This window comes from Xenopus laevis, chromosome 1S (genome assembly GCF_017654675.1).
Source record: "Xenopus laevis strain J_2021 chromosome 1S, Xenopus_laevis_v10.1, whole genome shotgun sequence".
Taxonomy (NCBI): domain Eukaryota; kingdom Metazoa; phylum Chordata; class Amphibia; order Anura; family Pipidae; genus Xenopus; species Xenopus laevis.
Window position 1 is genome coordinate 21,642,711 of NC_054372.1, and position 17,272 is coordinate 21,659,982.

General features: G+C 39.0%; 1 protein-coding gene across 2 annotated transcripts in view; it reads right to left on the minus strand.

The window, feature by feature from the left end:
- Nucleotides 1-17,272, minus strand: part of ccdc149.S (coiled-coil domain containing 149 S homeolog) — a 59,167-nt gene that overhangs the window by 15,467 nt on the left and 26,428 nt on the right. For both annotated transcript variants that reach the window (XM_018236054.2, XM_018236043.2), the window contains exons 7-10: nucleotides 14,587-14,659; nucleotides 8,166-8,250; nucleotides 6,741-6,885; nucleotides 4,562-4,638 (exon numbers count right to left, since the gene is read on the minus strand). In XM_018236054.2, the coding sequence (XP_018091543.1) occupies nucleotides 4,562-4,638; nucleotides 6,741-6,885; nucleotides 8,166-8,250; nucleotides 14,587-14,659 (380 nt within the window). The remainder of the gene's footprint in view (nucleotides 1-4,561; nucleotides 4,639-6,740; nucleotides 6,886-8,165; nucleotides 8,251-14,586; nucleotides 14,660-17,272) is intronic.

A 17,272-nucleotide genomic window follows, 5' to 3' on the forward strand; every position in this document is an offset into this window, starting at 1 on the left:
CTTCCCGGACCTGATCATTGGCTGAGACTTTGCCATTTTGGCTTTTCTTCTATCCATTTGATTGGTAGTATTCAGTTTTCTTTCACGTCTTTCATGTTTTGGTGCCATTTTAAAGCATTTGAGATCATTTTCTGCATTTCTTTATATGTTTTCCCCTATCCAATCAACTTTTTAATCAAAGTCCTCAACAATGTCTGGAACGAGCCATTTGACATTTTCAGAGAGAAATACACTATAACTAGCAGCACAACATTTGCTTCTTCCTTCCTTAAATAAGGGCCGTAATTGTTTTTTCAATAATTTAACGCCACACTGCTATTATTTGGAACAAGCTATTATTATTTTGAACACTGCTGTTATTTGGAACAAGCCTCAATGAATGAATCAATTACACGGAATCAGCAGCGTGTCATGACTGTTGGGTCTGTTGGTTTTCTATTACTCTACTACTCCTACCAGTAATATATATATATATATATATAACCTACAGTCTGGTCCTTTCCCTATGGGACCAGACTGTAAATTATATCCTTATAAACGGCGCGTTCTGACGTCAGAACGCGCTGTTTCTTTGAGTCAGCACTTCCGTCTCCCTGCAGCTCTTCCTCCGCTCTTTCCCCCCTCCCATCTGACTGCCAGGATTAAATGTTACTTACGCAGCACGGAGCGCTCCTCCTTTCACGAGAGCCAAACCTCTAAGCCCAGCCAGGGGAGCAGCACTGTCAGCCGGAGACATCTAAGGAGGTGCGGTTTTGACCTAATATGGCGTTAATCACCCTCCCCCTCCTGTTAGGAGCAGCGCTGCTTGTTTAGTGCTGAGTGACTGCTGCAGCCTAACACAGTGCTCGGGCTGCCAAGTAGCCCTGCTGCTGTTGTTGCTGTTTCTAATGCATGGAGGGGGGTATACTGTATATATATATCAGCAGCCAATGGACTTTGCATTCAGCCAAATAAATCTAATAGGAAACAAATGGCAACGCAGGCAGGGAAGGGAAGCAGCAGCAGAAAGGCTTGTGCTCCAAAAGACAAGTAAGCGTGGGAATGATCAGCGCTGAGGTTATTCCTGGGCACAGGAGGGATAGGCGGGGATTGAGGGGGTCTCACAGAAGCGAACAAAACTCAGCCCTCTATCCCCTAAGAATGGAAACTTTCTCACTCCTCGGATACTGCCCCTTATTGCTTCGGTCTCATTTCTCGCTCCCGCCTGCACATCCATGTCTGCTCCCTCATCCTATGATGCCTTACTGCTCTCCCTTTCTCTTCATATTATCTCTCTCACACCCCCGTCTCAAGTTTCACTACCTGCCTCTCCATTTTTCACTTTGTCTAGGAACCCTCTCTGATCTCCCCTTCCCTCACATGGTCTCTCTCTGTTCTTACCCCCCCCTTCTTTCCACCGACCCACCCAGTTTTTGCATAACCTCTCTCTCTCTCCCACCTTCAATCTCCCTCCCTCCCTGGCCTTTCTCCTATGGTGTTACCCATGGCAGGCAAGAAGGCAAGGGTAGAACAAAACTAGGAATTCAACTACAGGTACTGTAGAACAGCAAGTGGGACAGAAGCAAAACAGGCTAATTTTGTAGTTCATAAAGCAAAGCCAGACATCTTTAGGAATCAAGACACTGCACCTAGAAAATGTAGATTATAATACATAATGTACCCCCTGCTATAATTTATAAAGATATTAGAAGTCACCTCGGAGTTATGTGACCTGTATAAAAGCACTCGGCCTTCGGCCTTGTGCTTTTATATGGTCATATAACTCCTCGGTAACATAATATCTTTATAAATTACAGTAGGGGGTACATTATCCACTATATAATACACAAAAGCCCTGAATTACCTGTAAACGTATATCCTTATAAACAGTGAGTTCTGATGTCATCAGTTATAAACAGTGAGTTCTGATGTCATTTCTGTCATATGACTCACTGAAACTTGTGTATTATAATAAATAAAGTACCCCCAGTTGCAAAATATGAGGATATTAGAAGTACCCTCGGAGTTTCTTGACCTGTATAAAAACACTCAGCCTTCGGCCTCGTGTTTTTATATGGTCTTGAAACTCCTCGGAAACTTATAATATCCTTATATTTTACAAGAGGGGGTACTTTATTCACTATATAATCTGCAGTCTGGTAATTTCCATTTTATTTTTGATGACAAAATGCGAACTAAATGCGCATTCGCCAATACCTTTCTTCCTTCTGAACACAAGTATGATTAAAAAGCTTTCGAGTCTGAGAGAAGGTGAGCGCAGCAGAGGAGAAAACCATAGACAACAATGTTCTCCTTTAGCTTCACGAGTTGCCATGGTTACCACCGAAAGCAGTTTTTATTGGCGCGCGCTTCAAGAACTTTTCAGGGGTAATCGCTCATACTAGAACTAGAAGACGCGCTCCCAAAGATTCAAAATGTGCATGCGCCAGCTTCTATCATCTGCCTCTCTGTCTCACTCCCCCTCCCTTCCACTCCCCGTTTTAACTTTCACTTCCTGCTCCTCAGTGTCCGCTATTGATGGGCGAATTTGGGGCATTTCGCTTCGCTGAAAAATTCGCAAATCTCCCAAGAAATTCGTGAAACAACGAAAAATTAGTGAAACAACGCCGGTGGCTCGTTATTGATGCCGGCAGCAAATAATGGGAATTTGCCACAAATTCGCACCTGGCGAATAAATTCGCCCATCACTAGTGTCTGCTCCTTTAGCTCCCCCTCCCCGATGCCATTCCAGTCTCCCTCACCCCTCACACAGTCAATCTCCGGTTTCGCTCCACCTTCAGCCTTCACTCTCTGTTCCTGGATTCTGTCATCTTCCTTTATTCACCTTCCCCCCCCTCAGCTGTCTTTAACCTGCAACTGATGATGTCACTCAATGCAGCCAACAAGGCAAAATGAAAATAGCAGATGGAATTCAAAAAGTTACTTATCCCCCAAAAAGTAAATAAAGGGAAAAAATTAAATCAGGGGGGTTCAAAATGAAACAGCCTCAAAAGTGTAATTTTGTAGCACATAAAGCAATGCCAGTAAAACTCTGCAGAGACACTGTAAGGCACTGTACATATAAACTGTAGATTATAATGCATAATGTACCCCCTACTGTAATTTATAAAGATATTAGTAGTCACCTCGGAGTTATGTGACCTGAATAATATGGTCACAAAACACCTCGATAACATAATATCTTTATAAATTACAGTAGGGGGTACATTATCCACTATATATCTCTATGTATGTGTATATATATATATATATATATATATATATATATATATATATATATATCTATATATATATATATATCTATATATCTATATATATATATATATCTCTATATCTCTCTCTCTCTCTCTCTCTATATATATATATATATATATATATATATATATATATCTATATAGTGGATAATGTACCCCCTACTGTAATATATATCTATATATATATATATATATATATATATATATATATATATAGATATATAAAACACATCCAGAAAAGGCCGAAATATACAGTATGCGGCAGCAACAACCACCTACATCTCCTCTGTGTATAAGTGCAGTAAAAATAAAAGGTCAACTCACAAAAATACTGTACATTAAGAAAATGCACATTTTGATCTGTCCTCCTCCTCCCCCAAGGAGGTACATCGTGTATGCTCAATGCCCCCGGATAAAGGGACGGAGGGTCGTGCCAAAAGTGAAAGATAGTGTAGGGGGCTCAAAATAGGCACAAGGCTGCAGTTATTGAAAGCAGACCTCTGCCAAGATACTAATCAAACAAGTGATTTCTTATATATACAAACCTCTATATGTAATAAAGTCACGAAGTTTGCCCAGGAGCAGTAACTCATAGCAACCAATAAGATGTTTGCTTTTAAGCAGGTGACCAGTAAATGCTACCTGCCTGCTTGATGGGTTACTGCTTCTGGGCAAACAGATATTACATATATTACATAACCCCCTAGGCAAGACCCTAATTTTTCAGTGTTTCTATGGAATTTTATAGGATGTATCACAACCTGTCTTTTTCTTTGTTCTTGCCACACCATTCTGGTGTTCTTAGCAGCTCATATATAAGAATACTGCTGCTGCTAGCTGTTCATACATACAGTAGGGAGTGTTTGTGGAAGCCCTGGGCGACGGCCCGGACTAGCAATCTGTGGGTTCTGGCAAATGCCAGAGGGGCTGCTATAAGGTGCCATAGAAAGTCAGTATTTAGTGGGCTGGTGGGGGCAGTTTGGGCCTCTGTATGGGCTGATTGGGCCTCTGTGTACCTGAAATGCCAGGGCCTATATTAATTCTCAGTCTGGACCTGCCTGGGTCTGTGTGTGTGAAAAGGGACACAAACCCAGAAGAGAGAGTTATAAATTACAAAGCAGAAAGCAAGATCAGGGGTCTATTTTTACCATCACAGTGCTATAGATCCAAAGCCCTAAACAGAGGAAATTTTGGTCTCTGCTGTGTCTATAGTTGCACTTTAAGATGTTTAATTACTCCTTATTTGGTCTGAAAATGCCTTATTATCTTTTATAAATAGATAAGACTGCTAAAGAAATAATTCTAACCTGGAAGACTCCACAAGCCAGACACTTCCAATGTTCTCAATTTCTTCTCTAATTCTGCTACCCGGTTGCCTAAAATCCTGAAAAACAAAATACACCTTCATAACTAACGTTATTTTATTGACGTTATTATTAACTTTACCCTACAGTAACCTTGATCAGCTTTGCCTGGTCAAATGGAGCTTTACGACTGAAAACATATTATGGATTGGTTGCAAAGATTGACTGACTAAGAAATATTGAGATAATGGATCAGAAACGTTATAAAAACAGAGATTAGCTATAAATCATGAACAACTTGGGGACCACCAGCAGGGAAACTAATCTATATTATTCAGCTTGATCTCATTCACAAGACAATTTTTGGACAAAGCTCGTGGAACAAAAACACATGTAATGTACAACGCAAACAAGACTAAAGTGCAAGTATTTGAGATGGACATATGATGGAACAAAATGGGTGAATGGGTGAAAATCACTGTAAGACTAGAACGGGGAACTCGGGAATAGGAGCGTCAATAAGCATTAGTCACTAAAGTTTTTTTTATTTCTGTGCCAGATTCTGCTCATAGATTCCAACACTAAGCAGAACAGCATTTTTGTAGGAAAAAAACACAGCACCTGCCAAGAATTATATTTGTATTCATTTTTAAAGCTATACCGACGTTTCAGAGTTTACCAGGAACTTTTTTTTTGAATTTGTCCAACAACAGATGATGCAGCTATCTCAGGAGAGACGTCGGGCTTGGAGTTAGAGAGGGGCAAAGGCTCATGTTTACTAAAACTGGCCAAACACAAGCAGAGTTTGTCGCCGCTCTGTGAACGAACAATTCCCAATAAAAATTAGCAGTCTTTTGACATATCTTTATCCTATAGGCTACCCTATCTAATATATATTGATCTGTTCCTTTGTTTACGTTCACAAAAGGCATGATCACTGAACGATCGTTTAACAACGATTAGCCGACTGTCCCATCCATTAAATTATTTCATAATCTCTCAAACAATTTTTTTTTAAACCTGTCCGATTGACTGTTGGAACAATCTGATCGCTTGCATCCAATCAATGTAACAATAAGTAGATGATTTTATTGTGCTCAAAATTATATCATCATAGCACACAACGAAATCCGACAGTGTATGGCCACCAAAGGTCCCCATAGAAGCAAAGATTTTTCTATGATGAACAACCGATTTTAGTGCAATCCAACCAATCCATCAAATTATCGTGAGGTTAGTGGGAATCAAACGATCGTGCATCTAGCCATTTTGGTCTAACGATAACGAAAAGATCTTTTAAAAATCTTTACATCTATGGCCAGCTTTACCTACAAGTTATAAAGCAAAGATCTGATTGGCTTCTGCAGGTAACATCACTGGAGATATGTATCTCCACTGTAACTGTTCAAATCTAAATTGCTGACTGGTTGCTATGGAAAATAACACCAGTGATATTTATCTCATATCTTTGTAAATACAACCCCAAAGATCCTATTGGCTGGAAGACCTAGGTCTTTGCTCTGCCTGCTCAAGCCTGATGTCACATGTTTACAGTAGTTGTTTGTAGTAGTGTTTCTCAGTTAACCTTTTTGAAACCTCACAAAGGTTTTTTTAGGACAATGGTACACAGAGCACATTCCAGCTTGGTGGTCAGTTAGTGAAGTGCTGAGAATTGCCCCTCCACTGGCTTGTACAAAAATCACTTAGGTCCTGCTGGTGCACTCTCAGGTCAGGTGATGATTGCTGATGAATGCAGTTGTGAACATTCCCAAACAATAAACAATTAACCTGGGAGGGTATGGTAGGGTTCCAGCTATGTACAATGCAAATCAATGAAGGAGCAATTCCAAGCAATTTACACAGCTGAGCTGGTAATCACAAGAGCAGCAAGCCACTGGCAATCCCCCAATGTATCCTATTCCTTACGTATCCAAATACAGGAATAACTAAATCAAAAGCATTGCTGGTGCTGACTTTTAGTTATGGTACTGGCCAACACAGTGGCCACAGGTTGGTTTAGGGCAGCGTGCAGAGATGTAAAATGTTTGACCCACTACATTTGTCATACTTTATGGCTGCCATGATAGACATCTGTATAGGAAAAAAATATGAACGGAGTGGTCAAAGATCTTTATACTGATACAAAGTGTGGGCTGTAGAATTCTAGGATGAGTGTACCTACTTATTGGTTTGCCTCTGGTGCTGGATAACCATATTCTTCTCATGGATTGTTTCCAACAATGCTGTGGCCAAGGATTTCAGATCAGAGACAGACTGGGGAGTGGCCGGCAAGCTGCATCCATGTTCTTCTGATAGAAGCTCTTGAACTTCACAAGAACAAGAAAAAAAGGACATGAATCATTTAATTCCATTATCCAAAATAGAAAATTTATTTAGCTGCACCAATCTTTTTTTTTCCCCCTTCTGGCATACTTACACTTGTGATCTTGAAAAAGAATGTTGCATTGTAGGTAAAAATCATGGCAAATTATACACTTTTTACTCATAAATTCAGACCCCACAAAGAAAAAAGTTTGGATATCCATGCGCTATGGATAATAGATGAATATTGATGAACAAACAATCATCCTCTACATAAAGAAAATTAACTACATACCACAAGTTGTTCCTTTAGAAAAGTAGTGGAGTTTGTAAATGGGATAATAAACAGAAGTTAACGTCCATTTCAACAGTTTTGTGTTGGGTCCTATTAATGTTATATTCAAAAAAATGATTCTGTTTGTAGTGTGAAATGGGACAGTAACACTAGAGAAGCGGAGAAGTAGACCAACGCATATCATTAGTATGTGATGCAAGTGGTAATTTAGTAGTAATTTACCTTCTCTTGTAAAACTGTACCTGAATTATACCCCAGTACATAAAGAGGCATCAGCCTGTGTCAAAATACTATTTGGGCTTGGACTATAACACTGAACAAACTGTGAAGCTGTTTGTTATTGGGGTTACACTGGAAACAGTAACATGCCCCCCTCCCTCCCCAAATTCCTTTGGTTATAACAGTAGTCTGAAGTTCTAATTTTGTACTTCTGCTGAGAGGCAAAAATAACAGGGAGAAAAGAACCAACCCCAAAAGCAGCTTCAATAAGCAACTTGTAGCTATAAAGTCATTGATTTGTGCTAAAAGTTCAGAACAGGATAAAGAAACCAACTCTATAATTCACATAAATTCATTATACAGGTAGGCTCAGGATCTGGGGCTTTCCGGATAACAGATCGTTCCGTAATTTAGAAAATCATGTAAACATTGAATAAACCCAATAGCATTGTTTTGCTACCAATAAGGATTAATTATATCTTATTTGGGATCAAGTAAAAGGTATTGTTTTTTTACTACAGAGAAAAAGGATATCGTTTTTAAAAATTTGAATTATTTGGATTCTATGGAAGACGGCCATCCCGTAATTCTGAGTTTTCCAGATAACAGGTTTCCGGATAACGGATACCATACTTGTTTTATGTTATTTTCAGCCTTAAAGCTAAATTACCTCAGCAACGCCCTGTGAAGAGATTGTAAGGCTTGAAAATAAATGCTTGTAAATCTGCTTTACAGTCCCAGTAAAGCAGATCTGTAGCAATGACTAAATACCTTGCTTTGCTGATAGCACTCCGGTCAGCGCGCTGCTGCTTAATTTCGTGTTGGATTTTGAATTCCTGCGTTTCTCCAGTGCATTCTAAAGGCAAAGACATTTACACAACAAATTAGATATAGCCCAACAATGACAGGAACAGCATCGGAACCAATCATATAGGTAGTTGCTCGACAAAACCATTCTTAAAGGGGAACTGCACAAAAACACAACTTAAGCTTTTTGACAAGTAAACATAATTTCAAGCAACTGTGCAATTTACATCAATTAAAACAATATGCAGGCTTTTCGTGATTTTTAATGGTTTCTGACAGTTCCCTAGGCCTAGCGCCCTGCTCTCCTGCTGATCTGTCTACTATCTGACTACTTTGCTGAGCTGGCTGACTACTGTTACTTTGTATCAACAGCCATCTGTCCTCAGCCTGCATCCTCCAAACCCCACAATTCCCTGCAAATGTGATTTCAATATGGAAAGGAACATCACAGTGCAATGCATTGTGGGTTATGTAGTTCCTGCATGCTGTCTGTAAGCTGTGGAGAAGTTGTTACAATTTGTAACATAAATGTTTAGTCCCTCCTTCCCTGCCAGGATTTCAAATGATGCAGAAATAGAAGAACTGTTAAACAGCTGGATTTCAGCATAGAAAATGACATTAATTTATACTTTTTGAAGACACAGGTAACTGTGATGGGTATATTAGGGGTTTCTGTGTTATGTGGGCCTCTTTATCAAATTTTGGTTTGGAAGCCGGAGTTACCCGGGGTTAGGTAATGAAAGTCACCAAGTCTGCCCAAGCAATAAGCCCATAGCAATCAATCAGCAGGTAGAATTTACTGCTCACCTGTTTTTTAAAAAAAAATACAAAATCAGCACTTTGTGAGTAGTCTTATTACAATACTTTTGCAAGGCAGTTGTGACATTTTATACAATCCTTAAAGGGATAATGGATTCAAAATGAATCAGTTAATAGTGCTGATCCAGCAGAATTCTGCACTGAAATTCAATTCTCAAAAGAGCAAACAGATTTTTTTTATATTCAATTTTGAAATCTGACATGGGGCTAGACATATTGTCAGTTTCCCAGCTGCCCCAGTCATGTGACTTGTGCCTGCACTTTAGGATGGAACTACTTTCTGGCAGGCGATTATTTCTCCTACTTAATGTAACTGAATCAGGCTTTTATTTCTCCTACTTAATGTAACTGAATCAGTGGCTCTTTTTCACTTGAAAAAGAGCCACTAGCTCGAAACATGTTGTGAATAAAAAAACCTTGCAGCACAGTTTCTGCGATTTTATGTTCCTGTTTGTCCACAACCTTAAAGATTTGGCATTTGCATTGCTTCTAATTTGGGACAAAAGCTGTGGCGCAGGAGCCCTATCGTGACATTGGTACAAACTTTTTCTTCTTTCAACTGAATCAGTCTCAGTGGGACTTGGTTTTTACTAGTGAGTGTTGTTTTTAGATCTACCAGGGAGCTGTTATCTTGTGTTAGGGAGCTGCTATCTGGTTACATTCCCATTGTTCTGTTGTTAGGCTGTTGGGGGGGGGGGTGATATCACTCCAACTTGCAGTACAGCAGTAAAGAGTGACTAAAGTTTATCAGAGCACAAGTCACATGACTTGGGGCAGCTGGGAAATTGACAATATGTCCAGCCCCATGTCAGATTTCAAAACTGAATATAAAAAAAATCTGTTTGCTCTTTTGAAAAATGGATTTCAGTGCAGAATTCTGCTGGAGCAGCACTATTAACTGATGCGTTTTGACATGACAGTATCCCTTTAATGAGATTATAGTATTCAAATGTAAAACATAGCAGGTTTAGTACATAATGCTGCTCACCTGTTTTAAATCTTATTAAATCTTTTAAATCTTATTGGTTGATATGGGTTACTGTTCAAGGGTAAACCTAGTGCTTTTTATTACAAATGGGTATGTGTATATTCTCTCAAGAGAATACTTCAGGCATATGACTTCAGATGTTAAAAAACTGCATCTATAGAATCTGTAATCCAGAATGCTCAGGACCTGGGTTTTTTGGATAAGGGGTCTTTCCATAATTTGGATCGCCATACTGTGGCTACTAAAAATCATCTAGTATTATAATATATTATAATAGTATTATTTTGCCTCCAGTGAGGATTAATTATAGTTTAGTTGGGATCAAGTACATGTAATGTTTAGTTACTATAGAGAAAAGGAAATAATTGGTAACAATTTGAATTAGTTGATTACAATTGAGTCTATGGGAGATGGCCTTCCCATAATTTAAAGCTTTCTGGATAACGGGTTTCTGTATAATGGATCCCATACCTGTGCTTTACAACTGTTTGAAATTTTGAGGTTGACCCAAGCTGTTGATAGATGCAGGTAATTCTGGGTCTGAGTGCAGGTAATGGTTGGCTGTGAGTCCACTCATTGTGTAGGTTCTTACTACAGGTATGGGATCTGTTATCCAGAATGCTCAGGACCTGGGGTTTTCTAATTTGGATCTTCATACCTTAAGTCTACTAGAAAATCATGTAAACATTAAATAAACCTAATAGGATGATTCTGCTTCCAATAAGGATTAATTATATCTTAGTTGGGATCAAGTACAAAGTACTGTTTTATAACTACAGAGAAAAAGGAAATAATTTCTAAAAATGCGAATTATTTGCATAAAATGGAGTGGGAGACTTTCTGAATAATGGATTTTCCGGATAACCGATCACAAACATGTACTGTTTTATTATTACAGAAAAAAAGGAAGTCCTTTTGAAAAATTTGGCTAAATCTATGGGAGACTGTCACAATTCAGAGCTTTCTGGATAACGGGTTTCTGGATTATGGATCCTATGCCTGTATAAGGAACATTTCATTCACTGCCAGTGTGCCTCAGTCTTATGATTTATACTAGAAGCCACGCCATGGCAAATCTGGTTATACATTTCTGCCGTATGACTGACCTTGCTATTCAGCATTCCTTGTAAATATATAATTTATCCAGTGCTGCAAATGCATTAATCATGCTTTAAGCAGATTGTTATATTTTTGTTTCCACCTTTCAGGGGGGGGGACGACACACGCTTCCTCAGTATTTATAGACATTTTAATGTTAACAATCGCTGAAGGTTAATAAGGTTTGAAAGTAAAATGAGCATTTTCAATCATACAGGGGAAAAAAATATATTGCAGCCATGCATGGAAACAATGATGCATGCTAAAGTAAGCATAATTTCCCCACGAACAACAAACAGACACAATAGAGCAAATTAGTATGTGGCAATCAAAAGGCAACGTTTCTCTGCAAAGCCAGATAAAGCGAATCTTGCTAGAACATTCACTGAAAATCTGAGCTTCTCAGCCTTGGATTAGAGAACAGCAACCCATTCATTATATGGCTTTGTTGCGTCGCAGGATCAGAAAATATAACGGCAAGAAATATATACACCAATAAAGTATGATAAATTGCACTTTTATCCTTTCACGACTGCACAGGTTTGTTTTAATAAGCATTTTCTGTCAAAAAAACAAAAAAAAATGTAAACAGGTGACATTTTTTGTAAAAAATAAGAACGTACCAGTGCGCTATTTGAATATAAAAGAATTGTGCTTAAAAAAAGTAGTGTTTCAGGTAGGGATGCACCGAATCCACTATTTTGGATTCGGCCGAATCCTTGGTGAAAGATTCGGCCGAATACCTAACCGAATCCGAATCCTAATTTGCATATGCAATTTAGGGGCAGGAAAGGAAAAAGTGAAAACAATTATTTTTTTGTGACCAAAAGTCACGTGATTTCCCTACCCGGCCCTAATTTACATATGCAAATTAGGATTCGGTTCAGCCAGGCACAAGGATTCGGCCGAATCCCAATGCTGCTGAAAAAGGCCGAATCCTGAACCAAATCCTGGATTCGGTGCATCCCTAGTTTCAGACTGATTTATTGGAATATATCTGCAAAATCCCTAATAATCCCTCCCTTCTCTTCCGGCTCATGAATTCCCAGGCTGTGCAGGGGAGCCGGCGGCTCTCAGATCATTGTACTGTAGGACAGGAACCAATCAGCAGCTAGCAGGACCTGATAGGGAACTAAAGCCTGTCTGTGCTTGTGTGACTGCAGGACTGTGATTGGCTGTCCCCCTCCTACTGTGCTTCTGGCAGGGACCGTTAGGACACGCCCATCCCTCATTTGAAACACAGACAGGGACCAGAGAACACTATAGGGAGCTCCATTAAAGGGGCCATTTTTTAAAATAATATTAATTTTTAGCAACATGTAAAACCAACACTAGATATTACTTATAATTACCTACAAAATTAGGGGCTTTTCATTTATCCTACATCTCCTTTAATTAAAAAAAAAGAAAAAAGTGGCAAGAATCAGTAACCGCTCCATGTTTGATAAATAAATAATAATATGCCGAATCTACTGAAAAGAAAAATCAAAAATGGGAGAAATCTAAGAATTGGGTAAATGACACATTTCAGACATTTTTCTCCTGATTCAGCTTAAAACCACACCAGCACCTGATCTGTATTTAAAGAGACCCTTTGCACTGTAATTTGAAATCAGGATGGTTTCATCTGTTTTGATGCACATTTTTAGTATGGAGGAAAAAGGGCAAAATGCTCTCAATCAACAATGTTTGCCATAAGCCTTATGAAACAAAGCGGATGTGCATTGTCCATGGTTTAACTAAAACTAAGAGCCCACCAACAACAAAATCCTCAACTATACACCCAGAATTATTACTTAAGCAACAGATCGTTTATATCATATTAAAGGGGGTTGTTCACCTTCCAACACATTTTTCAGTTCAGGTGGTTTCAGATAGATCACCAGAAAGAACACTTTTTCTAATTACTTTCTATCTTCTATGTGTGAATGTTTTTCTAATATTGAAGTGTAAAGTTTTATTTTTTACCTTCTAAATCAGCGCTGGGCGGTCACAGACCCTGTAAACTATTCTAAATTGATACATTTAGTTGATACATTTATCTTTGTCCCTGTTGAGCAGAATCCCTAAGTTTCATTACAGGCAGCTGATAGACTTGATACAATAGTTGCTAATATTCCACAGATACTTTGGTTGAAATGTATCAGCTAAGGGGCAGATTTATCAAGGGTCGAATTTCGAAGTAAAAAATACTTCGAAATTCGACCATCAAATTGAAATACTTTGAATATCGAATATCGGCCCTTAGCACTTAAAATGGCAATTCTCTATTTATGTCACGAGCGCCGGTCAGCGCATCCTTCCTCTCCGGCGGCGAATCCAAAATGGTGGCGCCCATAGCTACCACGTGGGTAGTGGCTGGCGCCAAATTCAAAAAAAGGAAGCCCAGGTCGCCGGTTCATTGCCCAAGTATAAGAATTGTTTATTGCATTCCCAGGTGTGTTATAATTCTTCTGTTAGGGATTCCTGACCTTGCCTGGACTTTGACCTCTCTGATTTCCGCCTGGATATTGACTCTGATTTCTCCTGATCCCTATCTGTACCGCGAATCTGGACATTAACCCCTTGTGCTTCCTCCTTGGTCCTGACTACTCGCGCTGGGAGCCGATAGGCCCCCTGACAATTTAGGATTACCTAATACCGCATACTACTAAAAAAAAAAAAAAAGTATATTTTTATGAAAATGGTTTATTTACATGAAGCAGGGTTTTACGTATGAGCTGTTTATGCAATATCTTTTTATAGAGACCTACGTTGTACGGGGGGTATAGTTTTCCTTTAAAAGGGATCTGAACAGCAAGGGTGATATGACTGATCTGCAGAAAGTTTGTATTTAGAGTGTTCACATAGAAGTTTTAATCATGCAGCAGTCCAACCTCCATCTACTTGCCAACAATTTAATAGATGTGTTCCAGACTCAATGCTAAATACCAGTCTCTCACAAATTGAAGCCAAGGCATAATATAATTGGATTTGTCCAGGAATACCCAGGAATTGCTGTTTGCAAGTCCATGAATTGCACTTCTTCTTCTCTCCCATTAGAAAAGTAAGCAAAATGGGTCCCACCAGGTTCTGGCACATTCTTGGGAGGGCAATTGAGTTATAGATGACTTAGAAGGGCACATACAGCCTTCTCCTAAACACAAAAATGGATGAAGTACTGGCCCAATGGGGTTAGAGAGAAAGGTAGCAAGTTAAGGCTCAGATAAGAACTTTACTGTAAAGTGGTACCTTTAGTACCGATGTTTAGTTATGTTTAGTATTGGTGGTTCCCTCAAAGCTCAATAATGCCTCTAACAATCTGCTATTCTGCCTGTTGGAAGGAGTCACCAAAACAAAACCCGAAGGCACAAAAACGCATTTATAATACAATTTGAGACAAAACTGGCATTTCGAAATACAAACAACTTGCATCTAAGTGGCTTCAATTATGAAATTAGGGTAAGCAACACATATTTGAGATATGTTTGCATTTCTTACCTTGTATTTGACAAGATTACTTTTCTGCAAATTGACTTCCTCCTGCACTTGCTTTAATCGTTCCTGTAGGTACCTGAGGGAAAACAAATAAAGTGAAAATGCATTTAATGTTCCGCCGGTGTAATGTATGATTAAAGTTAGGATTTTCCAGAGAGAGAGAGATATGTCCGTGGCATCCCTAAAACAGTTCAATCACCACAGGCTAACTAGGTACGTCACAGCCAAGAACACTCTCCTTGCTGGGAAGTGAATTGTGCACAATGAGATCCCCTTGGGTATAAGCTGTTATGCACAGAGAGAATGACTTGTCCATTATAAACATGCTGTACCATTTGTACGGCAAAAGTAAGACCATAAAATATTTACATGGGAATGTAATTAAAGTTGCAAAGAGCAAAACAACTCGCACCAATAAGACTAAAAATCCACATCTCACAATGCAATATTGTTCCTTAAACTGTTATTGCATCGCAAATTTTAATTGCGCATTGCGTATTTTAATTGTGCACTCTTAGGGGCCCATTTACTTAGCTCAAGTGAAGGAACAGAGGAAAAAACTTCGAATTTCGAATGTTTTTTTTGGCTACTTCGACCATCGAATGGGCTACTTCGACCTTCGACTTTCAATTCGAACTAAAAATCGTTTGACCATTCGATAGTCGAAGTACTGTCTCTTTAAAAAATACTTCGACCCCCTAGTTCGCCACCTAAAACCTACCGAGGCCAATGTTATCCTATGGGGAAGGTCCCCATAGGCTTCCTAACAATTTTCTGATTGAAGGATAATCCTTCAATCGATGGATTAAAATCCTTTGAATCGTTCGATTCGAAGGATTTAATTTTTCGATTGAATGATTATTCCTTTGATCGAACGAATTGCGCTAAATCCTCCGACTTCGATATTCATAGTCGAAGGATTTCAATTCGGCAGTCGAATATCGAGGGTTAATTAACCCTCGATATTCGACTCTAGGTAAATTTGCCCCTTAAGAAGTGCTTGAAGGTGTCGTAATCTTTTGGAGCAAACATAACGACTTTTTCAGTAACAAGTTTTATTACATTGACTGCGCATTAAAACTATAAAATTCGCAAACGGTCTTCCACTGTCGGAAGTGGTCGCTAAACAGTTTCCGGGTTCGCAAAAGCTATATTAAATTCGCACAAAGCAAAATTTGTTCGTGCAAAGGCATAACTTTTTGCATTGGGAATAGTTTTTCCTTTAGCGACTTTTTTTACATTCCCCCGTTAGATTCTCTATAATGATCATCTATAATGATGATAAGCCTATAATGCATGATAAAGGAAGAAGGTTTTAAGAAAGAGATGTTGTAGCTTCGTAAAGATGTAATTAAAGGGATCCTGTCCAGCAGCTACTCCAACAGAATTCTGCACTGAAATCCATTTCAATTTTGAAATCTGACATGGGGCTAGACATTTTGTCAATTTCCCCGCTGCCCCTGGTTATGTGACCAAGCTGACTTGGGGCAGCTGGGAAATCGACAATATGTCTAGCCCCATGTCAGATTTCAAAATCTGTTTGCTCTTTTGAGAAATGGATTTCAGCACAAAATTCTGCTGGAGTAGCACTATTAACCCATTCATTTTGAAAAAAATGTTTTTTCCAATGACAGTATCCCTTTAAGCCAAATATAGAACAAATGTAATTTTAGATTTTTTTTCCCCACATTGTTTTATTTATGGTGAGCGAATTACTAGTCTTTCTGGCCTGGAAATGAAAAGCGATCTGGTTGTTGGGGCAAAGCAACCAAAAAACATCTTGACTGTGAAGCTTCATTTGCAGTAGAATTCTTATTTCTTTTATTTCTGTCCAGGCTCTCTACCATTCATCTTCCATTCTGCCCTGCTTACTGGATGCTGAGGGGAAATTACACCAAGCAAACAACTTTTACAATTGCAGGCCTGACAACTGAACAGAAATATTAGAGGCAGAGGTGGCCAATAAAAGCTGCAGGTGGCCTGAGTCAGCAGCTTATCGATTACCAGGCTCCACCAGGCCTACCTGACCTATACCTAGCTGAAAACAGCCAGATGTCGATCAAGCATTGTACAAGGTACTGTTTTATTAATACAGAGAATTTTTAAAAATTCAGATTATTTTATTATAATGGAGACGGCCTTTCTGTACTTCGGAGCATTCTGGATAATGGGTTTCCAGATAAAGGATCCCGTACCTGTATATATCTATTAATTAACCAATCATTGCTAGATTAAGAGACAAACACCTTGGTAGTTTATATTTTAAGAACCTTCTCAGTGCCAGACACAAACCTTGCCAAGCCACTTAACCCACATTTAGGGCACAGTAATTCCCAGAGACACGGGTGGCTAAAGAATCATGTTCCAGATAGCTTTACAGCATGAATTCAATCCCCTAATGGGCTGGTTTGGAAACTTAATGCATGAACACTGGAGGGGTCATTACTTAAAAAATAAAATTTCTAATTAAAGGCCACCTATGTTTCACATCCCTTTGCACCAAAGCAATTTCAATCTGCTAAGTGATGAACTCCTTCATTTATTTACTTTATTGCCCAATTTTTCAGGCCAAATTTAATAGCAGTCCAGTCATGACTTAATAGGCTAATAATCATTATCAAAGAATTAACGGCCTTTGCCTAAACAAGGGCACGAGTGCTAACAAGCTACCCACGAGATGTTCCCTTTT